This window comes from Panicum virgatum, chromosome 7N (assembly GCF_016808335.1).
Source record: "Panicum virgatum strain AP13 chromosome 7N, P.virgatum_v5, whole genome shotgun sequence".
NCBI lineage: Eukaryota > Viridiplantae > Streptophyta > Magnoliopsida > Poales > Poaceae > Panicum > Panicum virgatum.
Genome location: NC_053151.1, coordinates 49,480,895 through 49,503,396, shown reverse-complemented (window position 1 = coordinate 49,503,396; position 22,502 = coordinate 49,480,895). Strand labels below are relative to the sequence as shown.

The 22,502-nt window shown below is 46.5% G+C and overlaps 4 protein-coding genes and 1 pseudogene across 7 annotated transcripts; 4 read left to right on the top strand and 1 right to left on the bottom strand.

Moving 5' to 3' along the window:
• The first annotated feature begins 1,324 nt into the window (after positions 1-1,324).
• Positions 1,325-8,945, top strand: LOC120682992 (vacuolar protein sorting-associated protein 41 homolog). The gene is made up of 19 exons (XM_039965002.1): positions 1,325-1,708; positions 2,228-2,497; positions 2,578-2,757; positions 4,104-4,367; positions 4,446-4,578; positions 4,973-5,063; positions 5,368-5,470; positions 5,869-5,972; positions 6,107-6,200; positions 6,281-6,436; positions 6,529-6,591; positions 6,686-6,751; positions 6,873-7,073; positions 7,185-7,262; positions 7,386-7,505; positions 7,625-7,705; positions 7,785-7,870; positions 8,133-8,214; positions 8,298-8,945. The coding sequence occupies exons 1-19, from the start codon at positions 1,424-1,426 to the stop codon at positions 8,691-8,693; spliced, it is 2,853 nt and encodes a 950-aa protein (XP_039820936.1). The 5' UTR covers positions 1,325-1,423; the 3' UTR covers positions 8,694-8,945.
• A 93-nt stretch (positions 8,946-9,038) lies between these two features.
• Positions 9,039-10,981, bottom strand: LOC120682993 (annotated as a pseudogene).
• Positions 10,982-11,023: 42 nt separating this feature from the next.
• LOC120682994 (small glutamine-rich tetratricopeptide repeat-containing protein 2-like) lies at positions 11,024-16,920 on the top strand. 4 transcript variants are annotated; one of them, XR_005678660.1, is made up of 8 exons: positions 11,024-11,565; positions 11,657-11,706; positions 11,811-11,898; positions 12,328-12,444; positions 13,300-13,351; positions 13,458-13,571; positions 16,275-16,441; positions 16,621-16,920. XR_005678660.1 is itself a non-coding variant. In XM_039965004.1 (6 exons), the coding sequence occupies exons 1-5, from the start codon at positions 11,095-11,097 to the stop codon at positions 12,606-12,608; spliced, it is 777 nt and encodes a 258-aa protein (XP_039820938.1). In that variant the 5' UTR covers positions 11,026-11,094; the 3' UTR covers positions 12,609-12,624; positions 12,711-12,961. The 4 variants fall into 4 exon arrangements, 1 of the variants encoding a protein (XP_039820938.1); XR_005678659.1 differs by having other exon boundaries at positions 13,300-13,364; XR_005678658.1 differs by having other exon boundaries at positions 13,300-13,571.
• Positions 16,921-18,407: 1,487 nt separating this feature from the next.
• LOC120683563 (protein BPS1, chloroplastic-like) lies at positions 18,408-19,827 on the top strand. Its single transcript, XM_039965645.1, has one exon. It carries the CDS (start codon positions 18,556-18,558, stop codon positions 19,489-19,491), a length of 936 nt encoding a protein of 311 aa, XP_039821579.1. The 5' UTR covers positions 18,408-18,555; the 3' UTR covers positions 19,492-19,827.
• Positions 19,828-20,925: 1,098 nt separating this feature from the next.
• Positions 20,926-22,137, top strand: LOC120683567 (mavicyanin-like). Its single transcript, XM_039965653.1, has 2 exons — positions 20,926-21,399; positions 21,552-22,137. Exons 1-2 carry the CDS (start codon positions 21,219-21,221, stop codon positions 21,893-21,895), a joined length of 525 nt encoding a protein of 174 aa, XP_039821587.1. The 5' UTR covers positions 20,926-21,218; the 3' UTR covers positions 21,896-22,137.
• Positions 22,138-22,502: the final 365 nt, after the last annotated feature.

The window sequence follows — 22,502 nt, the reverse complement described above, 5'->3', positions numbered from 1 at the left end:
ATGTCATACATAACTTTTACATGCCATAAACATAGATATTAAAAATAGCATGAAAAAATGTATTGAAAACGAAAATAGGGTTTAGCTTGTTCCTTGGCCCACGTAATTACGACGATACATCATTTTGGTCATTCAACTCTAAAACTCTAAAACCGAATATTCTTGATAATTAAATCCGACTATCATCTGAGTTCGATTATGGTCATTTTGGTCATTCTAAATATTTGAGTAAAGTTTATTTTTGACCATACGACTATCATCTGAGTTCGATTATGATCATTCAACTCTAAAACCGAATATTCTTGATAATTAAATCATCAAAACTGTTCATATTTAGCCATTCAACGGTTTTGCTGGGTGATTTGGGTGACGTAGACACCACGTGCAATACGCCTACCTATCAACCTCTCTCTCTTTCTCGCTCCTGTTGGAACGCCGGCTGGGCAAGCTCGAGCTCCGCCACGGGCCAGCACTAACGGGCCCTTTTACAAAATTATTAGGGACATTATATTACCACAATACTCGCATGACTAGGGATGAGAAAAAATAATCTAACTCTTGATATTTTTTGGGATCTCACTGAGCGCGCGTGGACAAGAGATGATGACGAGCCGCCGTAGTATGTAAAAGTTGGGAAAGCGAAAGGTAATGGCTGTTGCGTTCAGTCCAGCGCAGGTCGGTGCCTCCGTGGCGCCATGTCTCACCGTCCGGATCGCACACGCCGCTCGTACCGTGGACGCCGATGACGCTGCATGTTTGGCGGGCGGACGACGAAGCGCCGAAAGGCAAAGCACGCGAGAGCGAGGCATAATCTGACGCTGGTCTCTTTGCTCTTTATTTGCAGCCAAGTCCATCACTCGGGGGCAGAGCAGAACTGAGATCTGCCTAATTTGGAGTGCAGTGTGGCACACAAGTACTCTAATTGGCAAGTTGCTCACAAGTTTCACAATAGGTGCAGGTAATATTTTTCTCTCACATCAAATCAGCTCCAACCACTAATTACCAGACAGCCAACAGTATTTTTGTCTCACAATAAATCAGCACCAGCCACAAATTATAGCCAACAGCCACGCCTAGCTTAACAGGACGAAATAATAGCAGCAAGACGATGACATTCTTAATTGCTGGGCTTCCAATCTAATCCACCGAACCAGGAAGGTCCTGGAGGCCCACGTGTACCCACTCCGCACGGTCCAGTCCAGCAGACGTGCCGAGAGGCTTGGCTCGTATACGCCGGCCGCCCCGGCTCGGCTGGACCCGTCGAGTCGAGTACTAGTTTAAAGCGTTTCACTACAAAATACAAATTGATAGATGAACACCAATACAAAGTCCCGGCTCGAACTTTTTACACGCGGACCCCCGGCTTCGCCAGAAATCGCCTCGGAGCGGGAGATCTCGCGGGAGGGACCATCCGCCGGCGAGGATGTCCACCGCGAGGCGCGCCCACCCGCCGCTGCAGAACGGCGCTGGGGGCGACGACGGGGACGACGAGCGGGACGAGGAGGAGGAGGAGGAGGAGGACGGCGATGGGGAATTGGAGGATGAGGCGGAGGAGGAGGAGCCGCGGCTCAAGTACCAGCGGCTGGGCGGGAGCGTGCCGGCGATCCTCTCCACCGATGCCGCCGCGTCCATCGCCGTCGCCGACCGCATGGTCGCGCTCGGCACCCACAACGGCACCCTCCACATCCTCGACTTCCAGGGCAATCAGGTACCCCTCACGACGGGGCGCTCTTCTCTCGGAATTTCGGATTTGTCGTGGCCTCGTGGCTCGTGGGGGAATGGAGGGGACGTGGCGTGGAGCCAACCGGGATCGTGGCATTTGGGACATCTCTGAAAGCTCCCTCTCTATTTGCTGGGTCAAAACTTCTCGCCAGTTCAATGTTAAAATTCTGAGGGATTATCTATGGTTTGATTAGGATAGCTGCTAAACTCTAACACTGAATTGGCGTAGCTTCGACTATAAGCTTTGCACCGTTACTGGAGAACAGCTTGAAATCATGTGACGATGCTTATAATTTTCGCAATAATGATCACACCTCTGTAGTTTTGTCCTGTAGTTTTGTGGAACTTATGGGGCCGAAAAAATGGCGCATGATATGCAAAAGTAAAGTGTGTGCTCCAATGCCTTTTGTCATCCTACGCATATTCTATCCTTAGAAATGCTATAGTATATCCTTGTGCTGATCAACTCATCAATTCTCATCTTTCTGTTCAATATGTTCATTAGGTGAAGGAAATTGCTGCCCACACAGCAACTATCAATGACATCAGTTTTGATGCAGACGGTGAATATATAGGCAGTTGCTCAGATGATGGCACAGTAGCAATAAGCAGCCTCTTCACTGATGAAAAACTGAAGTTTGAGTACCATCGCCCGATGAAAGCAATTGCTCTAGACCCTAATTATTCCCGGAACTATAGGAGATTTGCTACTGGTGGATTAGCAGGTCAAGTACTTGTGCTGACAAAGAAAACTTGGGGTGGTTACCATAAGAAGGTAAGTTTGATTTCATTAGGATAACTGATACTCTGGTGTATTCAGTGAACACTAATAGTTGTCTCATTTGTTCATTTTAGGTTCTGCGTGATGGTGAAGGGCCAATCCATTCTATGAAGTGGAGAGCAGACCTGCTTGCTTGGGCTAATAATGCGGGGGTGAAAGTGCATGACATGAAAACAGACAAAGGAATTGCATTCATAGAGCGACCAAAAGGCATTCCTCGGCCAGAATTCTTACTTCCCCACCTAGTATGGCAGGTAAATAATATGAATGGAAAAAGTCTATATAACACCCCAACGTATCAATGGTGGATCACATCACCCCCTGAACTACAAAACCGGATTTCTAACCCCCTCACCTTTGCAAAACCAGATATTTAACCCCCTAGGGTGGTTTTACAGCCCGGGTTGCTACAGTAATCCGGTTTTATTTTTTCCCTTTTTATTTATTTTTGCTGAATCTTTAAAAGATCATAATAAATCACAGAAAAATTATAAAATAGAAAATTTAATTTTGTTGGACTCCACATGAGTAGATCTATACAATGAGCATATAATATAGTATGTTTTAGTACCAATTTTTTTGCTGTAACTTTAGATCTATACTTTTCTATATGGAATAATTTATAGATGCAGCTTCTATGGTCCAATTGTGGTGAAATTTTCATAGTGGGCTAATTATAGTATGTTTTTACTGTAGTAAAAATTTCATACTCATTGGATCATGTATAACTTAGTTATAGATAAAGCATAGATTTAACAAACATAAACCTAAATAAAGTTATAACTAAGATATACATGATCCAATGAGTATGAAATTTTTACTACAGTTCAATAATACAATAATTCTCTCACAGTAAAAATTTCACCACAGTTGGACCACATAAAATGCATCTATGGATTATTCCGATTAATTACAGTAAAGTATAGATCTAAAACTACAACAAAAACTTTGTGCTAAAGCATACCATATTATATGTTCACTGTGTAGATCTACTCACATGAAGTCCAACAAAATTAGATTTTCTATTTTATAATTTTTATGTGATTTACTATAATTTTTTAAAGATTCAGCGAAAATAAATAAAAAAGGAAAAAAACAAAACCGCGCCACTGTAGCAAACCGGGCTGCAAAACCACTCTGGGGGGTTAAATGTCCAGTTTTGCAAAGGTGAGGGTGTTAGAAACCCGGTTTTATAGTTCAAGGGGTAATGTGATCCACCATTGATACGTTAGGGGGTTATATAGACTTTTTCCTAATATGAATTAGGCATATTTTAGTTGAACCATGCTCTGGAGCATTTCAATTTCTCAATGTACAAGGAAATTATTATTAGAAGGGTAAAGCAAAATGATTTTGTGGAGCTGAAAGCTTTTTGGTGATGTGTGCCATAAGGATCAATATTTGTTTGTAGCTTTGCTGCGTGGAAGACAGAGAATATTTGTGTTAAGGAGCATGATAGTTGTTTTATTTGCTAGGCAATAAGAAAGTGTTCACCGTGTCAAGTGTCTAACTCACAAGACAAAACTTCAAAAATTTTCTTTCCATTCTATAGTTTGATGGAAAATGTACATGTTGTATTTACTGATGTTTACATGCTTAGGATGATACAGTCTTAGTTATTGGATGGGGAACAAGTGTCAAGATCGCAGCAATTCGAACAGATTTATCTCAGGGACTCAATGGCATACAAAGGACCATCGCCGCAGTAGGTTCTGAGAAGTATGTAGATATTGTGGGTTCATTCCAAACAGGCTACCACATATCTGGGATTGCTCCTTTTGGCGACCTTTTAGTTGTGCTTGCCTATATTCCCGACGAGGATGAAAAAGAGAAAAAAATTAGTACTTCTGTTACTCCACGACAGGTATTCATCAGTACTTGTCCTTTGCTTGTAAACTTCTGCTAATATTGATATTTCAGTTATGTTTCCGCCATTTTGTAGGGAACTGCACAGCGTCCAGAAATTCATCTTGTATCATGGAAAAATGATGAAGTTACCACAGATGCTCTGCCTATTCATGGTTATGAACATTACAAGGCAAAGGATTATGCTCTTGCGCATGCACCTTTCTCAGGTTCAATAGATTGTGTTCTAAGAGTAGTGACATTTCTTTTCTTTTTGATGCAATTTTTTAATTTCCGTTTGGACATGTCCAACGGAGGCCTCCGGAGGCGCCGGTGCGTAGTGAGGTGCTAAAGCGTGTCGATAAGGTAAGGAGGGGTAGAGGTAGATCTAAACTGACTTGGTACGAGTCGGTTAAGAGAGACCTTAAAGATTGGGATATCTCTGAGGAGGTAGCTTTGGATAGGAGCGCTTGGAGACTAGCTATCAACGTGCCTGAACCGTGACCTTTGTGTCTTTTGGGTTTCATCTCTAGCCTACCCCAACTCGCTTGGGACAAAAGGCTATGTTGTTGTTGTTGTTGTTGTTGTTGTAAGGAACCCTGATTCTTATATCCTTCTGTTCAGGAAGTAGCAATGCAGGTGGACAGTGGGCTGCTGGTGACGAACCTTTGTATTACATTGTGTCTCCTAAGGATATTGTGGTTGCAAAACCAAGGTTTGTGAAAATTCTACAAAGCAAGAGCTCTTTTTTTAGGGCAAAAGTAAGAGCTCATATTTATTGTATCCAATTTTATCTGATTGTCACTTTGTTCTTATTGATTTTTATTAAATGAGTAATTAATAGCTGAGCTAGCTAGTGAAAAAATTAAAATGTCAATACGGTTCTATTTCACTACTCTTTACAACAGAGGTCCAGGTTAGTTCTTGTAGGTTTTGCGCAGTTTTCTGAAGTTTATGGCCTTTCTGTAACAAGAATCACATGGCAGTTTCATTTGATATTATGTGTGTCTTCTAATTAGAGATGCTGAAGATCATATTGCTTGGCTTCTTCAACATGATTGTCATGAAAAAGCATTGGCTGCTGTTGAGGCAGGGCAAGGGCGGACTGAGCTTCTTGATGAGGTGAGCTAGAAAATAGTTAAGCTTGATAGTAACTTTCACCCCTCCGATTATGAGGATGCCCCTAAACCCTAAAGATTGCTGCCGGGTGGGCCGAGCAGACCCACGGGTGCTCGGCCCATGGCATCTGGGCCATGACTGCTATGTTCCATATTGTCCCTATTGATGCAGTCATGCAGATAATAGATAACGTGCCCTGTTCGCCTTTATCTTATATGTTACCCTAGTCCAATGTATTTCAGAAAAACTAAAAGTGCATGTTTAACAGCCGATCTAATTGGTGTACCACTCGCAAGCCCATCTCTCACAAATGAGAAGGACCTTGAGAACTAGAAGGAGCCTTAATTTCATAAGAAGATACTTTAAAGTATTAAAGTTAGTTTCATGTTATTTCATTCCAGGTGGGTTCAAGATACCTAGACCACTTGATAATTGAAAGAAAATATGCTGAAGCTGCTCAACGCTGTCCAAAGTTGCTGCGAGGATCTCCTTCAGCATGGGAGAGGTCAGAAAATATGTTGATATACATGTCTCAGTTATATGGTCTAGTTTCTCTGATGAGATTTAAGATTTTGATGGGCTTCTTTCTATTATACTGTTAGTTGAGTGCTTTTTTTAACCAAGACTTTTATGCCGCAGATGGGTCTTTCACTTTGCTCATCTCCGGCAACTTCCTGTTTTGGTCCCTTATATACCTACAGAAAATCCTCAGCTGAGTGATACTGCGTATGAGGTGTGGTGCTAATTTATAAGTTCTGTTTACTTGTTTTAACACCTATCTGTTTGTAATACTATTTTGAATTTCTTGTGTAGGTTGCCCTTGTTGCTCTAACTACCAATCCTTCTTTCCATGAACTTCTGCTAACCACTGTAAAAAATTGGCCACCTATGTTATTCTCAGCTTCACCTGTCATATCTGCCATTGAGCCACAGCTGAACTCATCATCGATGACTGATACATTGAAAGAGGTGCGGAGGAACATTTTTTTATGGATGCGAAACATATACATTTCATTCTTTTTAGCTCTGTGATTGATACCTTTGTCTTATGTGCCCTGTAGGCGTTAGCTGAATTGTATGTAATCAATAGTCAACATGATAAGGCACTTTCCCTGTATGCTGAAGTAAGTATGTCCTACATTGTAGTATTTGTATGTACATCTCAAAGTATTTTTTTACTACCACAATATATTTATAATTAAACATTATTTGGTTCAGCTCCTGAAGCCAGAAGTATTCGAGTTTATTGAGAAGTACAACTTGCATGATTCCATTCATGATAAGGTACCAAATGGAAGGAGTTTAATTTAGTTCTAATACAGAGTAACATTTTTCAGGGATATAAATTAGAAAAAGCCCTCCATATCCTGCACTTAAGGACTTATTGCTTTTTTATGTTCTACAGATCGTCAATCTTATGATACTGGATAGTAAAAGAACTGTTCACCTACTGATCCAACATCGTGATATCATTCCCCCATATGAAGTTGTGGAGCAGTTGCTGCATACCAATAAAAATTGTGACAAGAGATATTTTTTGCACCTATATTTGCATGCTCTATTTGAGATAGATATACATGCTGGAAAAGACTTTCATGATATGCAGGTATTCGGTTACTCCCTTCTAACATAGTCCTTGTAATGTCTATCCCCAATTTTTTTACATATCTATTGTGTTCTGACAATAACTTTTAAGACAAAACTGTTGGCATTATAGGTGGAGCTTTATGCAGACTACGAGCCAAGGATGCTACTACCCTTCCTCCGTTCTAGTCAGCATTACAGGCTTGACAAGGTCATAGACCCCCCCCCCACCCCCAACGCACACGCACAACCACCCATACCCACACAAAGGCAAAAGACCATTAAATTCATCTTTGAATTAATTGTAGGCTTGAATTTGTTTTTCTTCTTCCAGGCATATGAAATCTTTGCACAAAGGGAACTTGTAAGGGAGCAGGTTTTTGTCCTTGGTCGAATGGGCAATGCTAAGGAAGCTCTTTCAACAATTATAAACAAACTGGAAAACATTGAGGAGGTTCTAACTTGATTATCCATTATCTTACCACTTTCTTAAGAAATTATGTTTTATATTAGCTAAATGCCTAAATTGATGCATAAGGTTGGACAGTAACATTGATCTTGAACTGCATACAGGCTGTTGAATTTGTTATGGACCAACATGATGATGAACTATGGGAGGAACTGATTAGACAATGCCTCCAGAAGCCTGAAATGGTAATTGAAACAAACTGGGCTTAACCTTCCTTGAAACTTAGGCATCTTCTGACTCTTATTTTATGACTATATTGAGCAGGTTGGGATGCTATTGGAACATACCGTTGGCAATCTTGATCCTCTGTACATAGTCAGTTTGGTTCCTGATGGGTTAGAAATTCCTCGGTATGTTTGCACCAGATTCTTTTTTGTTGAAACTGATGGACTATAAAAATATCACATAGCAAAAACCCTAGCAAAAAAATTATAAATGATCTGCCGTGGCCCCTTGAGTAGTATGTTGATATTGTAAACTTGGATGGCATCAGAAGCAATTGAAAACTGTGGCCATCATAATTTTATCAATATTTTCATCCAGATGATGATACACACCCTCATTTATCCACCTATTTCCTCCTGCTCTGACTATTTCTCATGCTTTTGATAGGTTGCGGGATCGGCTTGTGAAAATTGTAACGGACTACCGGACAGAAACTTCGCTGCGAAATGGATGCAATGATATACTTAAGGTTAATACATTTTTGGTTTACCACCTGCTCTATCTTTCACCAATCTGAAATTCTGAATATTTTCCAAACTTGGTCTTGTGCAGGCTGACTGTGTGAACCTTTTGGTTAAATACTACCATGAGGCTCGACGTGGAGTTTACATGGCAAGCATGGACGAGGAGGTACATGGAAACAGGGTTGATGATGGATCATCCCGAGCAAGTGAGAGATCATCCAGTGTCCGGGCTCTAGATATTAAGTCCAGAACGAGATGTGGTGCCCGGTGTTGCTTATGCTTCGATCCTTTGCACATTCAGGACATATCCGTCATTGTGTTCTACTGCTGCCATGCATATCATCTGTCATGCCTGGAAGGTGGGTTAGACTTAATGAGATCAAACAGTAATCAAGATAGCGACAATGGCTCAGACGATGAGGATGGTTCCCCGTCTGGCGAGTCTCGTATGCGCTGTGTATTGTGCACTACTGCTGCTGCATAATTTATACCTCGTTGGGTAGTCCACACTACCTTGTGTGTGTTGTTTTTAGCCTTGTAATTATTGTGTTCTTCTGGTGTGTTACATATGTACAATAGCATGATTCTTTGAGGGAAGCCATGTCCTCAGCCAGAGGATTTTTTGTGTAAATTTGATGAGCCACCATGAGCAAAGTTGTGCGGCATTTTCATTTTTTTGTAATGCCACGCTTGCCGGGTAATGAAAAGTTTATTACAGGATGCGGAATTTTCTCCACTGCGAAGCTGAGTGAGCAAAGCAACTTGTTTATGGCCTTTCTGTCTTAGCAATATTAATTGTTGAATAAAGCAGGATGTCAGAGTACTCAAAAGTATCGAAACAAATCTCAGGCATAAATAATATCGAGGAACTTGTTCGACTCCCAGAGCATTGCAAATGTCAGTACTTGGTAACTTGCTATGGTATCAGTAAACAAGAACCGAGGAACTGACAGAAGTAAAGATGAAAACTAAATACAAGTTAATGCAGAGTACGCCTGCCTATACACCTCTCGGTTTGGGATCAGGGCATGGTAGAATGCCCCAGTTTCTTCTCATTTCCTCCAGGTCTTCATGAAAGTGCTTCTCATAGTATACAGACATCAGATCCGTGCACTTGAGACCTGCTTTTGTTGCCCATGGGAAGTAATGCTGGAAAAACAGTGTCCTTTGTTTCTCACTGAACCTTATAGAGCCCCCGACAACTGACAGCATGCACATTGGGAGGAACATCTGCTCAAATTCTATCACCTTGAGGGCAGTCTCTCCAATCAGGTTCGTCGGAAGGCCAAACAGAACGTGCCAAAAGTCGGACTTCACGGGCACGTGTCGCAACGTAGGCCAGCTCGTCAGTGTCCATGAAACGGACAGGTGGGCGATCGTCTGGTGAGAAGTTCCTTGATCCCATGAACTGAGCATAGGCTGCACCGAATGTGTTCTGTGGCATGTCCCAGGCATGAGAAACCTGCGAAGAGATGACACGAGGACGCTCCAAGAGAACTTCCTGAAGAACAATGTTGAGTCAGTAACATGGACAGGTGAAGAAATTCATGCCACAGTAGTAGAAAATTGCATATTCAGTGACAGGTGAAGTTCTTTTTTGAATATTGCATCAGAAGATGGCAAGTAAAATCAAACTTGACCAGGACATTGGTAAGTTGAAGTTAACATCCAGGTAACAGGGGAAAAACAACATTTCACAAGCATCCGAGTATCAGGGTATCATCATCCTAGTGATTTGTTCGCATTTCAAGTGAGAAAAAAACTGTGTTGCACTAACGGGGTACTTCTGCATTCGATGTACAAAATCTGCTATTACCAAAAGCTAAAAGGAATATCAAGCTAAATGGTGACTTTTTGAACAAAGAGGGTCAGTATGTGCTTACCCTGCCTTCTGCACTATTCTTCATTCTCTGAAGCACACGCTCAAATGCTGGCTTCCCAGTAGTCTCTCCAAGAGCAGCTATCAGATCAGCCCTTCTAGGGTCAAGCAAGGCCCCAAATGCCGAACCAAACGCAACAGCTGCCTGTTGCCACCCCTTCAGCTGCACACGCGCACCCGGCATGGCTCTACACGCATCAAGAAACAGCATTCCAAATGTTACGACCTGATGCCACTTTGTAGTTTCCGAACAGTCACAATTGCAATTAGCAAGCAGGAACATACAACTGAAACCGCATACAACAAACATACTCCAATGTGTTTTGTACTAGTAAGATTGATGAACCTGCTGCATGCGAATGAAATTCCGAGTGTATACATTGGAAAAGAGCAGCAGGCCATTGATCAGTCGGTGCCTTCAAGAGAGCGGCACCTACGACACCTTCAAAGACATTACATCGAACAAAAGAGCGGCACCTATGACTCCATTAAGGCAAGTAGATAACATACGAAGCTTCCATGGAAGGAAGCAGCGAGCGGTGGTACCTACGGTACCGAGAACCCTGGCGCAGTCTAATTCTAGTCTCAAATCCACCAAATCGAGTACTAGGGTCTAGGGCCTAGGATTGGGGCGGAACCATGGGTCATGCCCGGCGGCCACTCCTCGAGTCCTTCGGCGCTTGGGGCACGACAAGACCTCCTGAGATGGATATGATACCTACTGTTGACAGCCGGTCGGAGCGGATGGCACGGTGGCGCCCTCCGGCTGCCGCGAGACAACGGCGATTGTCGACAAGCCTCTCGCCGCTAAGCCTGACTCAAGAACACAAGGGTGTTTACGCAAAATTACCATACCGGGCTACAGCTGGGAGTCTGGGACTGGACCTGATCCGGGCCGTGAGAATTAAACGGTCAATATACAAAGGGACCCTAAAGGAAATACCAATTCCGGTAAAGCTCCCCGACTCATCAACCCATCATCGCCAGCGGCCACACCCACACGGAGATGGCGGTGGCTGCGGCGGTTGCGGGACTGGGAGTGACCACGACCCACCGTTCCTGCTGCCTCGCCTCCGCTCACCGGAGGACTCAGCATCGCCGCCGGCGTCCTGCTCCTCCGCGCGCTTCGGGAGTAGTGGAGGTGCGGGTCTGCACGAACCGCACGTGCGCGCGGCAGGGCGGGCGCGAGGTCCTCGCTGCGCTAGCGGGCCTCGCGCCCCCGCGCGTCGTCGTGGACTCCTGCGGGTGCCTCGGCCGCTGCGGCGCGGGGCCCAACGTCGCCGCCTCCGTCGGCGGGAGCGCCGCGGTGTTTGGTCACGTGGGCACGGCGGCGCGCGGCGCGCAGCTCCTGGAGCACCTCCTCGGCGCTGCGGAGTTCGACGCGGCTGCGGGGCTCTCCGCGCTCGCCGCGCGGGAGAAGGCCGAGGCTGCCCTTGAGAAGGGAAGCGCGGCTGAAGCGGAAGGCCTCCTGAATGAGGTCTGGGTTCTGGACAAATGTGCCACTCTGCAACTGTGCATGTTGCATAAAGTTGTTTGATTCTAACTCGATCCCACCTGTTTGTTTGTAGGTTATTGGGCTCAACGCTTGTGGTGGTATGCATTTGGTGTACAGGAGCAGGTTACTTTCTGTTGTTTTGAGTTCGGCGTGCGAATTAGTGTTTCCAAGTTAAATAGTGTGCTTCCTGTAAGTTTGCCATGTGACATCTTGTGGAAATTATGCAGGTCTAAGGCGAGACTAGCAATAGGGGATATCTCTGGTGCGCTTGAGGATGCCGAGGAAGCAATAAGAATATCCCCCAAATTTACTCAGGTATTTGATTTGCTTGGAACCTCCAAATTTCCTAGGTATCACTTCGCTTGTATATTCATATCATGCCTTGCTATTCATGTTATGATATCCATCTCCCTGGGAATAAGCTTGAAAAGTACCAATTATGATGTCTATCTATGTTTTCATTGTCTCATTCTCAACTATGAATTGGCTGGTTGCTTGGTTCCAGTCGCCAATGTTTGCTGCAAACTTGTGTGAGTGCCTACATGGTTGCTAGTAACTTTGTGATATGCGAAGCGAGGAAGGCTTGGTACTTGTTACAATGAATACAACCAAATAATACCAACACTCAGTCAAACCCATCTTTAGGCATGTCATACATGTCTTTTCTCCGAACTGCTGCTGTTTTTATTGTTATTACTAAGTGTGTCATGGTCCTTGCTGCCCTTATTGATGATGGGTTTGCAGGCTCACTTGTTACGAGGGGATGCGCTTCTTGCAATGGGTGAATATTGTGCTGCAGAAAATGCTTATGAAGATGCGTTGGATCTTGATCCCTCTATTCGCCGGTCCAACTCTTTCAAGGTTAGCATCAGAGATTTATCTTGCAGAATTACAATTTCCTATTCTGTTCTAGCTACCTAATTTAGCTCTGAAAGCTCAATAACTCATGCATTCTGCCACATTCCTTTGTTAAGGCCCGCGTGGAAAGGCTACGTGAGAAGCTTGTCAGTGCCACTAATCCATAGCTCATTTGGAAACTTCCTCCCCATCTGAAGTTCCACCCAACAAGTATTGTAGATATGTAATTGGTAGGTCTGAATTGCTCGATGCAAAGCATACATAGTTAGCTACATCCCTTTTGGTTAAATGTACACAGCGTACAGTCTCTTCTTTATCATGGTTTGTCAATCTCATATTTGGAACAAATGGGATGATGAGATTAAGATGTTGGCAATCCCTTTTGATATAAGATGCTGATGATCGAAACGTGAAGGAAATCATGTTCACACTTTGCACCACTACAAATGGTAAGTAATTGTTTGTTGCAACGGATTGGAGGATCCAACAGCTCATATGAATGGATGGCATTGTTGTTTTTCCCACTGTGACCACGGTATAAGGTACAGATTTAGTATAATCTTATAGATCTTATTGCATATTTGCGCCTGACTATATAAGCTATTGATTTCCAAACCACGCTGTCTGTGTTGTGAGTCATTCTCACTTAAGAAAATTGATTGGTTGCAATCTCTGGGGTGCACTCAGATGTGAACTTGGTGTTAATTGGTTAATGCTAAGCTAAGGATCGAAAAAAATAATTATTTTGCTCTTTATCCATTCCTTGCACCATCCTATTTGATTCCTGGGCAAAAGGTATGTGGTATACATAAGCTCCTCTTGGATTTTACATAGATTCTAACAGTTCTTTTTTTTCAGGATCGAACCATCATTTTCTGATATCCTATCAGTTGCCTCAATTCAGTAGGCGGTACTAACCTCCTGTAATGATTTCAATAATTAGTTATCCTCGCCCTCTGTACTCTTTATATTCTTATGAAATGTATAAAGTTGTTACCTTTGTGGTCTGCTAGCAGAGCTTCTGAGGTTGGAACTATCAGTGCAACATTGTTATTCGCTTGCATCAGCTCCCAGCTGATATGCTCATCCATTTGGATTCCTACCAAACAAATGCTGCCACAATATGTTAGGTAAGTATTTCCATGCTTTGGCATTAGATGAGGTGAAAATTTAGTATCAAATCAAAGTGCTCCTAAATTCATTTGCAACATGCAGTTAGAAACTAAGTATTTGATTTTTATGCATATTACGTGGAAATTGTTTTGAAATTTCACGTTTGTATCATCGTGGACCAAAAGGTGTATTTTGCAGAAAATAATTTAGCATACCTTTTATAGTACCTTTTATCTTACCTTGTGCTCCTTGTGCATCTGTTAGGTAGAATCTTTCTTAATCTCATTTGGCCCCTCTGGGTGTGTAGTAGTAGTTTTTTTTAGTCCTGTTGCATATCCCAGTATCTAGGAGGATTGTTCTGAGTTTTGCTTGAATAAAAGACAGTGCCTACTCCCTTGACTTAAACCAAAGAAACCAAAATGTTTAATCAAGGCTCATGATCGAGATGACTATATTTATTTATTGGAGAATTTCTTGGCAGCGAATGGCTTGTGCTCATTTTGAGGAACTCAGGCGTGCTGGCATCTGAAAGAGGCCTTTCCCCTCTTTTCATGGGGCCTTTCTGAAGTAACAAATAATTGTTGCACATATAACCATTTTTCCTTGACTGCTGGTTTACTTTTTCCTTGGCAGTGTGGCTAGTACAATTGTTGGTATTTTTACATAACCTTAGTTGGTGGGTTAATAAAAGTTTGACGCTACTAGGCATCAAGGATTGCTAGTCTTTTAATTTACCAATACATTCACTGCAACTCTGTAAGCATGCTCAAATAATGGTTTTTCTCAAAGCTTTGGTATCTTAAGCTTTCTACAAACATATACAAAGAAAAGAGGCAATAACTAGACAAGAAGAAAAGAGGCAATAATAGCCAGGCATTTACAAAATAGCACTCAGCACTAATTTTGTAGGGATCCACATTGTAGCAGCTGTGTCATGGCTGGCGTTTTCTATTTCTTTTATCTTTTTTTACGGCATTCCCCGTTCCTTTTTGTTGCTGAAGGTAAAGCTTGTTCCTATCAAGTTCTATCATCATGTATGAATGCCAACCACCATGGGCCCCTTGTTGTCCCAGATAATGGAATTCAACCATCTTCTTCAGCCGTATTTTTGTGGGAAGCCAGTTCTTTTTGTCCCCAAAATAAGTGGGCATATGTATTTTTTTTATATAAAAGGATATGGGTCTACATATGGCCGAAAACATTGAAGTCTGAACTTGCAATTCTGGTCTAAAGCTGACCAGACCAATTTGCCATGCTGCCAGCAAATTGTCACCTTGTTGGGATTCCAATCCAGGTTTAGAGATAGGCACTTTCTTTTCTGATGCTGTGGGCCATCAGCTGGATTGTTTTAAGCACATGCAAGATGATAAGAACATTCTTAGCAAGTTAGCATGATATTTTTAATTAAAAATAAAGAAAAAAATGTTAGCTGCTTTGATTGTGATTGTTGACGACCAAAATTGGCACTGGTCGAACAGACCGGTCTGACCGGTACTTGAGAGCGGTCTGACCGGTCAGACCGGTCTACCTGGAATCCGAGTACAACTAGAACTCTTTGTAGATTTAGATCTGTAATAGGATTTCTTGCGGGATAAGTCCACCCCACCCTATAAATATAAAGGGTCACGGCCGATTATGGCATCCAATCGATCAAATCAATACAACTTTTATCTTTTTATTTTTCTCTTGCCCTAGCTTTTCCAATCTACTATTTGTTGTTCCTCCGTCGTCTCTACGTCGATTGAGGGCGTTCTAGGTGGCATGCCGACTCTAGAACAACCCTACGTGCGCCTGCCCCGACGGGTCTTCCCGGGCTAACGTTCGTAGGCTTTGTCACCGATCTGCAGGCGGCGACCGGTCTGACCGCTCCAAGGGACCGGTCTGACCGGTCTACGCAGGAGGCGCTGCAACGAGCTGCCTCTTCGCGCCGCACGTTCGAGTGTGTTCGTGTGTTGATCCTGAAAGGCGTCAACAGCGATGTTTAGCCGTTTTGCTTCCCGTGTGATGCAGTGTACAGAAAGAAAGCTTATGGATAACATTGCTGAACTCTCTCATTGTCTGTCTGACTTTTATTTGGCAAGCACCTCCTTTCTTATACATTACGATTGTTGAAATGGTCATATCATTTGTATTACGCTGAATTCTTGCATCAATAACAGCCATATTGTTACAGTTGCAGGCATACACACATGATATCTTTTAGAGATCTTTTATGATGCAGTCATGCATAAAACAAACTCATATATGGTTGTGACTTGGAATGGACTGCCTCGAAATATCTGCCAAGTGTATAAAACATGATTAGGTGACCGGTAGCAATTTCATTATCTGTTCCTCAGCTGAATCATGTGTGTCTATTGATCAGCAGTTCTAATTTCATTACCCTTCACAGCTCGTTATCACATCTTTTTATTTCCCTGAGTGCTACAATATGTCGAACCAAATGCTTCAGTAACTTAAACTTTCTTTCTACGGGCTAGGAATCGTCGCCATAATCTGTCCGCTTCCGTAATGCTATTGATTTGTGAGCTTCTGTTACTTGTGAGCTTGCCCTAGTTCAAGGCTACACATTTCAAACTTCTGGCGTACCATTCCCCTCCTGTAAACATCAGCTCAATTGATGAAATAAAATGATCTGTCTGCATCAACGAATCCGTAATTTCAGGCTTATACTCTATCCTATGACCTGTTCGTGCTCATTATCCATGTGCTGTGTGCAGCTCAAGCATTGTGTGAGGTCAAAGCCGATGGGCGGCGACCTGACCTGACCTGCGGGTGGTTCCCACGCCGACGTTTCGTTCCCACCGTTTCGGATGCGTGGCGCTAAAGCGAAACACTCGTGGAGGCAACTGTAGCTGTAGCCCTTCCAAACGGCCCCAGCACCCAGGTATTTTTCTTGGCCAGTTCCGGTTTCCTCTACCTCACTTGCCAGCCGTGGTTTCTGCTTCCCTTGCCTGTCACTAATTTTATTTCTTTCTTGTTATATACTTCCTTTGCCTGTTACTCCTTGCCTGTCACTAATTTTATTTCTTTCTTGTTATATACTTCCTTTGCCTGTTACTATAGCTGTTACTAGTAACATTCGCCATTGTTGCACCGGATGGCACGAGGTGAAATCCTATTTGCGGCGTGCAGAATGGGCGCACCTAAACAGGAACACCTACCAAGGCCTAAACAAGTGTGACGCCGCGCCCTAACGAGACGATTGTGTTGTTGGTCACGGAAATATCTTCACTGCAAAGAATTAAGGTGCTGATGTGCCCCCATGGCCTGCTTTCGGTTCGTGCGTCCACGGTAAGTAGGGAAAAAGGAGAGGAGGTGAGAGGTGGTGGCACATCGGCGAAATGGCCAGTCAAGGAAGGGGGGGGGGGGGGGGGGGGGGGGGGTGAATCATGAACGAAGCATGTTTTCCACGCTAGCGTCGTCATTCTTTTAGACTTTCGATGCCAAGTTACCGGCAGATACCGGATGTCTAGCTATTAAAGAACCTAGTACAAAGCTTGTGGAAATTACATGGCGCATTATACGCGTGGCATGCGCATTTGGGCTTAATTCGCTGGAAAGCTTGTTCCGTGTGTTCCTTGGTGCTGACTTTGCTTATCCTTCTTAAATCGGGGAAAAAAGGTTGATGAGAGATAAGTTGATGACAACCGTGAGTTAGGAGAAACTTCCGCGTAGGAAGGCACATTTTGATTCCTTGATCAAATTACAGTACTATCAAATAAAGATTCGTCGCCGCGATGAAGTGGGGATCATCCATACCCCATTTTTCCTTCTGCCTGTTAATCAGTGTGATGTACCTCACTTGAAATTCGTACAGTAGCTTGATTCACTAGGAACTGTTTCTTTCAATGTGAACTGTTTCCTTTTCCTCTGGGTACTCGTACAAAGTGTGAACCCTGGAGGAGTGCAAGGTTCGAACTGAAAATTACTTGCACGGTGATAGTACGACGCGACCCGTGGCATAGAGATCGGATGTCGTAATTGTGAAAGCGCAAGAAGTCACCGATCAGTCTGAATTCTAAACAGATGGGATGGGAAAAAAAATTCTCACAGCCAGACATTCCAGTATGTACTGCTGGACGCAACAGTCGATGACGTTATAGGCTGTATCCCATGAAATACTCAAAACTGAATTGCACATCATTGCATAAGCTCACACGGTCAGGACAGATTGTTTTTGTTCTGTTTCGTTTTGAGAAAACTTGTGAGGTCGCACATAAAAAAGCTTCCCCCCGTTGTTCCTGAGAAGAAAAGATAGGAAAAGGTTGCATTGCCCAACAGAGCAATCCAAGCTGCAAAATGCATAGCATCAGCCAGGCAGATAAACATTCGTTTCAGGCGTGATCGTCCGCCGCTGCTGGGTTTGTGAGGTCGGTCCGTTTCTTTTGTGTGGAGCCCAACCAGTATCTTTTTCTTTCTTTCTTTCAGGAAACAAATGGCGCGGAAGCGTCACGAAGAAGCGAGGCCGGCGCCCGGCAGAGAAAGCGTTCCGGGGTCACGCCGCATCCCTTTCCCGGAAACGCGTCCTGGCCTTGTTTGGTTATTCTGGTCTCCGCATAAAAAACCAAATAAAGTCTATTTACAATTTTTTTTCATAGATGAGTGTAATTTTTCGAGACGAATCTAATGACGGTAATTAATCGATATTTTGCTACAATGATGCTACAGTAATCATCCACTAATTACACGGTCAAATGTCTCATTAGATTCTTCAAAATCACTAGCGGGATTCTAAAATTAACTTTATAAACTGACTTTATTTAACAACATAATTAGTTGTCAAAATATCACTGTTCCTAGCCCGAGAGAAACCGAACAACACGAGCCACTCCGCCCGGCCGCCGCACGCCGTCCTCCCCTGACCCTTTTCACACGCCCCCGACGCAACCGCATCGCCGCGGGCTATATCCTCCCCTCCCCCGCCTCCCACCCCACCTCCGCATCCAGCCTGATCCAGCGCCGCCGCCGATCCCCAGCATCTTTGCTTTAGCATCCCAGATGTTCCTCACCCAGAAGTGCAGCTCGCTCCTCCCGCCCAACCACCACCACTCGGACGCCGCGCCGCCCAAGGCCAGCCGCCAGCGGAAGCAGCAGCAGCTGCTGACGGCCAAGGCGGCCTGCTTCGACGCGGCGCTGGCCGCGCGCCTCCGGGGCCTGCTGCCGGGTCCGGCGCCCTCCTCCCCGCTCGCGGCGCTCGCGCGGCTCGCCGACCTCCTCGCGCTCACGCTCGCGGAGGCGGCGCCCGCGCTCGCCGGCGAGGGGGACGCGGCCGCCGTCGCGGCGCACCTCGACGCCGGCGTCGCGCTCCTCGACGCCTGCAACGCCATCACCGCGCGCCTCGAGCGCCTCCGCCGCCGCCGCCTCCTCGCCCGCTTCGCGCTGCACCTGCTCTCGTCGTCGCCGGCCGACGGGCGCGAGCGCGCGCGCGCGGACCGCGACGACCGCAGCTCGTCGTCCCCTCCGCCCCCGCTCCCCTCCCTCCCGTTCGACCAGCCCCGCGGCCGCCTCTCCGCCGCCGCGCGCGTCCTTGTCGCCGTGAGCGCCGTCTCCTCCCTGGCCGCCGCGGCCGCGGCCGCCGTCCTCGGAGAAGCCTTCCTCGACGCGGCCGCCTTCCCCCGCGTCTCCGGCGGCGACTTCCCCTGGGCGGAACCCTTCAACGCCGTGTCCGGCCAGCTCGCCGCCTACAGCGCCGCCAGCGAAGTGGACGCCATCGACGAGGCCGTCCAGAGGCTCGCGTCGGTGCTCGACGGCGAGGACGACGAGGCGGCGGTGCGCGCCGCGGCGCAGGAGGTGGAGAGGCGCACGGAGGAGCTGACGGCGCGGCTGGACCGCCTGTCGGACGCCGTCAACGGCGTGTTCCGCGCGGCGCTGGGCCTCCGCAACGCCGAGCTCGGCAGCTTCACGGTCGGACCCGCCGGGAAGACGTGTGCGTAGCCTTCCTTTTTTTTCCCCACTCGACCTCTGACTGCAAGCGTGTGCGTCGTTGTACATGAGGCTGTAGGATGCTGCTACAGTTCAGTGTTGTGGTGCGTGGCAGGCAGTCTGGGTAAGTGTCGTAGCCAAAGGCAGGATTGGTTGGGCGAATGTGTTGGTAAAATCGTGTGTGTTAAAAGAGGAAGCCGCATACGAGGATACATGTTGCATTTTGCGCCCTTTTGTACATGTGGAATCCAATGCTGTGTGGAAAAAGAACATGTATGTGCTGGAAATGTTCAATCTGTCTATGCAGTGTAATTTTGAGGCGTAATACTATGAGGAATCTGAGATGCATAGCATGTGTCTGGTTGATCCGTTTATCAGAATCGGAGCACACTTTGGCCCTTCGATCACGGGAGTCATCTGATTTTTGGATTTCCTTGAACCGAACCTTCAAAATCAGACATAAGCTGAAACAAACGAGATTCTTGTTAGAACGATTCTGGGTTTGGCTAGGAGACCAGATTATGCTTCCAGGTCGGTCATCAAATTCATCTGACGCTTTTTCCGTGTGCCGAATCAGCCCCGGAACGCAAACGTGCGGTCGCCGGAGCCGTCACGCAACGCGCGCGGGCACGGCGCTGATGCCGTCGCGGCAAGCGCCTGGGCTGGGGATGCATGCGCGGTCGCTAGCTGCCGGGCGTGGGCGTCGCCGGCCTCGACCGCCTGCGCCTCTCGGCACCCTCGCGGCGCACGGGCGAGCCCGGCTTCCTTGCCGACTGGGCCGATGCCAACCTCCGACGAGCTAGCAGCGCTTGCCCTCACACTTCCCCTACTCCGATCCACCCCGACAGGGACGCCGTGCCTGCTTGGCATCTGCAGCTGCAGCATGCGTCCTAGTTGGCTAGTTGTACCATGCCCTGCGCTGGAGTGTATGTGCAGCACGCGTGCGTCCACTTCTAAAAACGTACCCGATCCATGCATCATCTTTTTCTCGGCATCTGCAGGGTGGAGCGAAGCCGAAGGACATGAGAAGAAGCGAGAGATCGGGGGTTGTTTGGCAGGGCTTCTCGTCAGGGCTCCAAGGTATTAGCCGAAGCTGGTTCGGAGGCTCCTCCAAAACGACTCCAGCTTCTCTTTTTATTAAAAAATAATAGTTCCCTATACAAAAGTTTGGTAGGGTTCTTGTAGGAGCTGAAGCTATAGCTATTGCAGAAGTCCTACCAATTAGACCGTATAGATAGGTAGCAAGGGTGGAAGGAGAGAGATGGCTCTTTATGGTTTGATAGGATGAGATCTTTTGCTAGGGTGTTTTTCTAGCAGCTCTAGAATGTGTGTCATTTCATTTTTAGAATCCATGTGACCATGTCTGTAAGTAATGTCATCGGCTTTATCCTCCCTTGCATGCATGCACGCACTAGATTTCCCTTCTTCCTTGACCAGCTTGCATAAATAAAAGCTACTAAATTTGATGGACAGTGCATCTTGCATGTCCTCCCGCTCTGCGCTTCAGGCGTCAATTGGCGATTTTGTCGCGCGAAGCCACAGCTAACCGCGCCCCCTCCACAATTCCCTCCATGAGACTTTAACCAAAATCCTCCTCCGCTCCACCTCGAGGCACCGCTTCAACCATGCATCCCCCTCCCTATTAATTCGCTCCTCCTGCTACCGCGGAGCAACTCTTTAGCCATCGAGGTATCGGTGTTGGTTCTGATCGATCGGAAAAAGCAGGCACGGCAACGGCAATGGCGAATCTCGTCTCACTCGCACTCCTCCTCGCCCTCCTCGGCGCATTGTGCCGCAGCACCGACGCCACGGCCTTCGAGGTCGGCGGCGACGACGGGTGGGTCGTGCCTCCCGCTACCGACGGCGGCATGTACAACCAGTGGGCGTCCAAGAACCGCTTCCTCGTCGGCGACAGCGTCCGTAAGATCTATCTACTATTTTTGTCGCCATTGATTCGAGATATTATAGATAGATCCTCGTCGCGGCCATGTGCGTGCGCATGCACGCCTTTCTTCGTTCTCCGGCGACGCCATTCCCTTAATTAATCTTGCCAACGCAACCGAGGCGCGCAGATTTCAAGTACAAGGAGGACTCGGTGCTGGTGGTGACGGAGGACGACTACAGCAACTGCCGCGCGACGCACCCCATCTTCTTCTCCAACAACGACGACACGGAGGTGGAGCTGGACCGCCCGGGCCTCTTCTACTTCATCAGCGGCGTCACGGGGCACTGCGAGCGCGGCCAGCGGATGACCGTCAGGGTCGTCGGCCAGGGCGCGCCCCCGCCGTCGCCCCTGGCTCCCCCGGCCCCTCCTAGCCCGCCAAGCCCCAGCGCCGCCGCGCCAGGCACCAGCGCGCTCGCCGGCGCCATCGCCGCCGCGGCGATGGCGCTGCCGGTCATCATGCTCACCGTCTAAATTTGCGAAGCTGGCTGCGGATGGACGGCTTTCGTGCACCCCACGTTCGTTTGTGAATTGTGATTGCTACTAGTACCGGCTCCCAGGTCGCGTTCCGTTTTTCATTATGATCGCGCATCTTCCCTAGATGAAATTAGTACGTTTTTGTGATCGTATGGAGCATTTTATTTGTGTCTGTCCTCGGGATCGTATTGCTCAACTGTATCATTTTTTTTGCGAGTATACATGAAGAAATGAACACAATATTTGGGTGCACCCTGCCTGCAGCCCATTTGCCAATTGCGTCTCTACTTCGAAGCCCATGGATTTGTACGCACGCAGCAGAGAAAACAATATGGACGAGCAGGTCCAAACTTCATTTCGGCTCGAGCTACCCAGGACCCACTGTATAATATTTTTGGGCCACTGCATAGGCCGAAACGGAGGCCCGCGACGATAGAAGCGGGCAACAAGCCCGACGACTGGCAAATCCTCCAGATTGGCCTGCCAGAGGGGGAGCTAGCGACGCGAATCCACCGGCGGCGGGGACCGACCGTGGCGCCAATTCCACCTCCCCGCGCGCCCTTCGCCGCCTCCCTCTGCTTCCTCGCGACGCGCGCCCATTTCC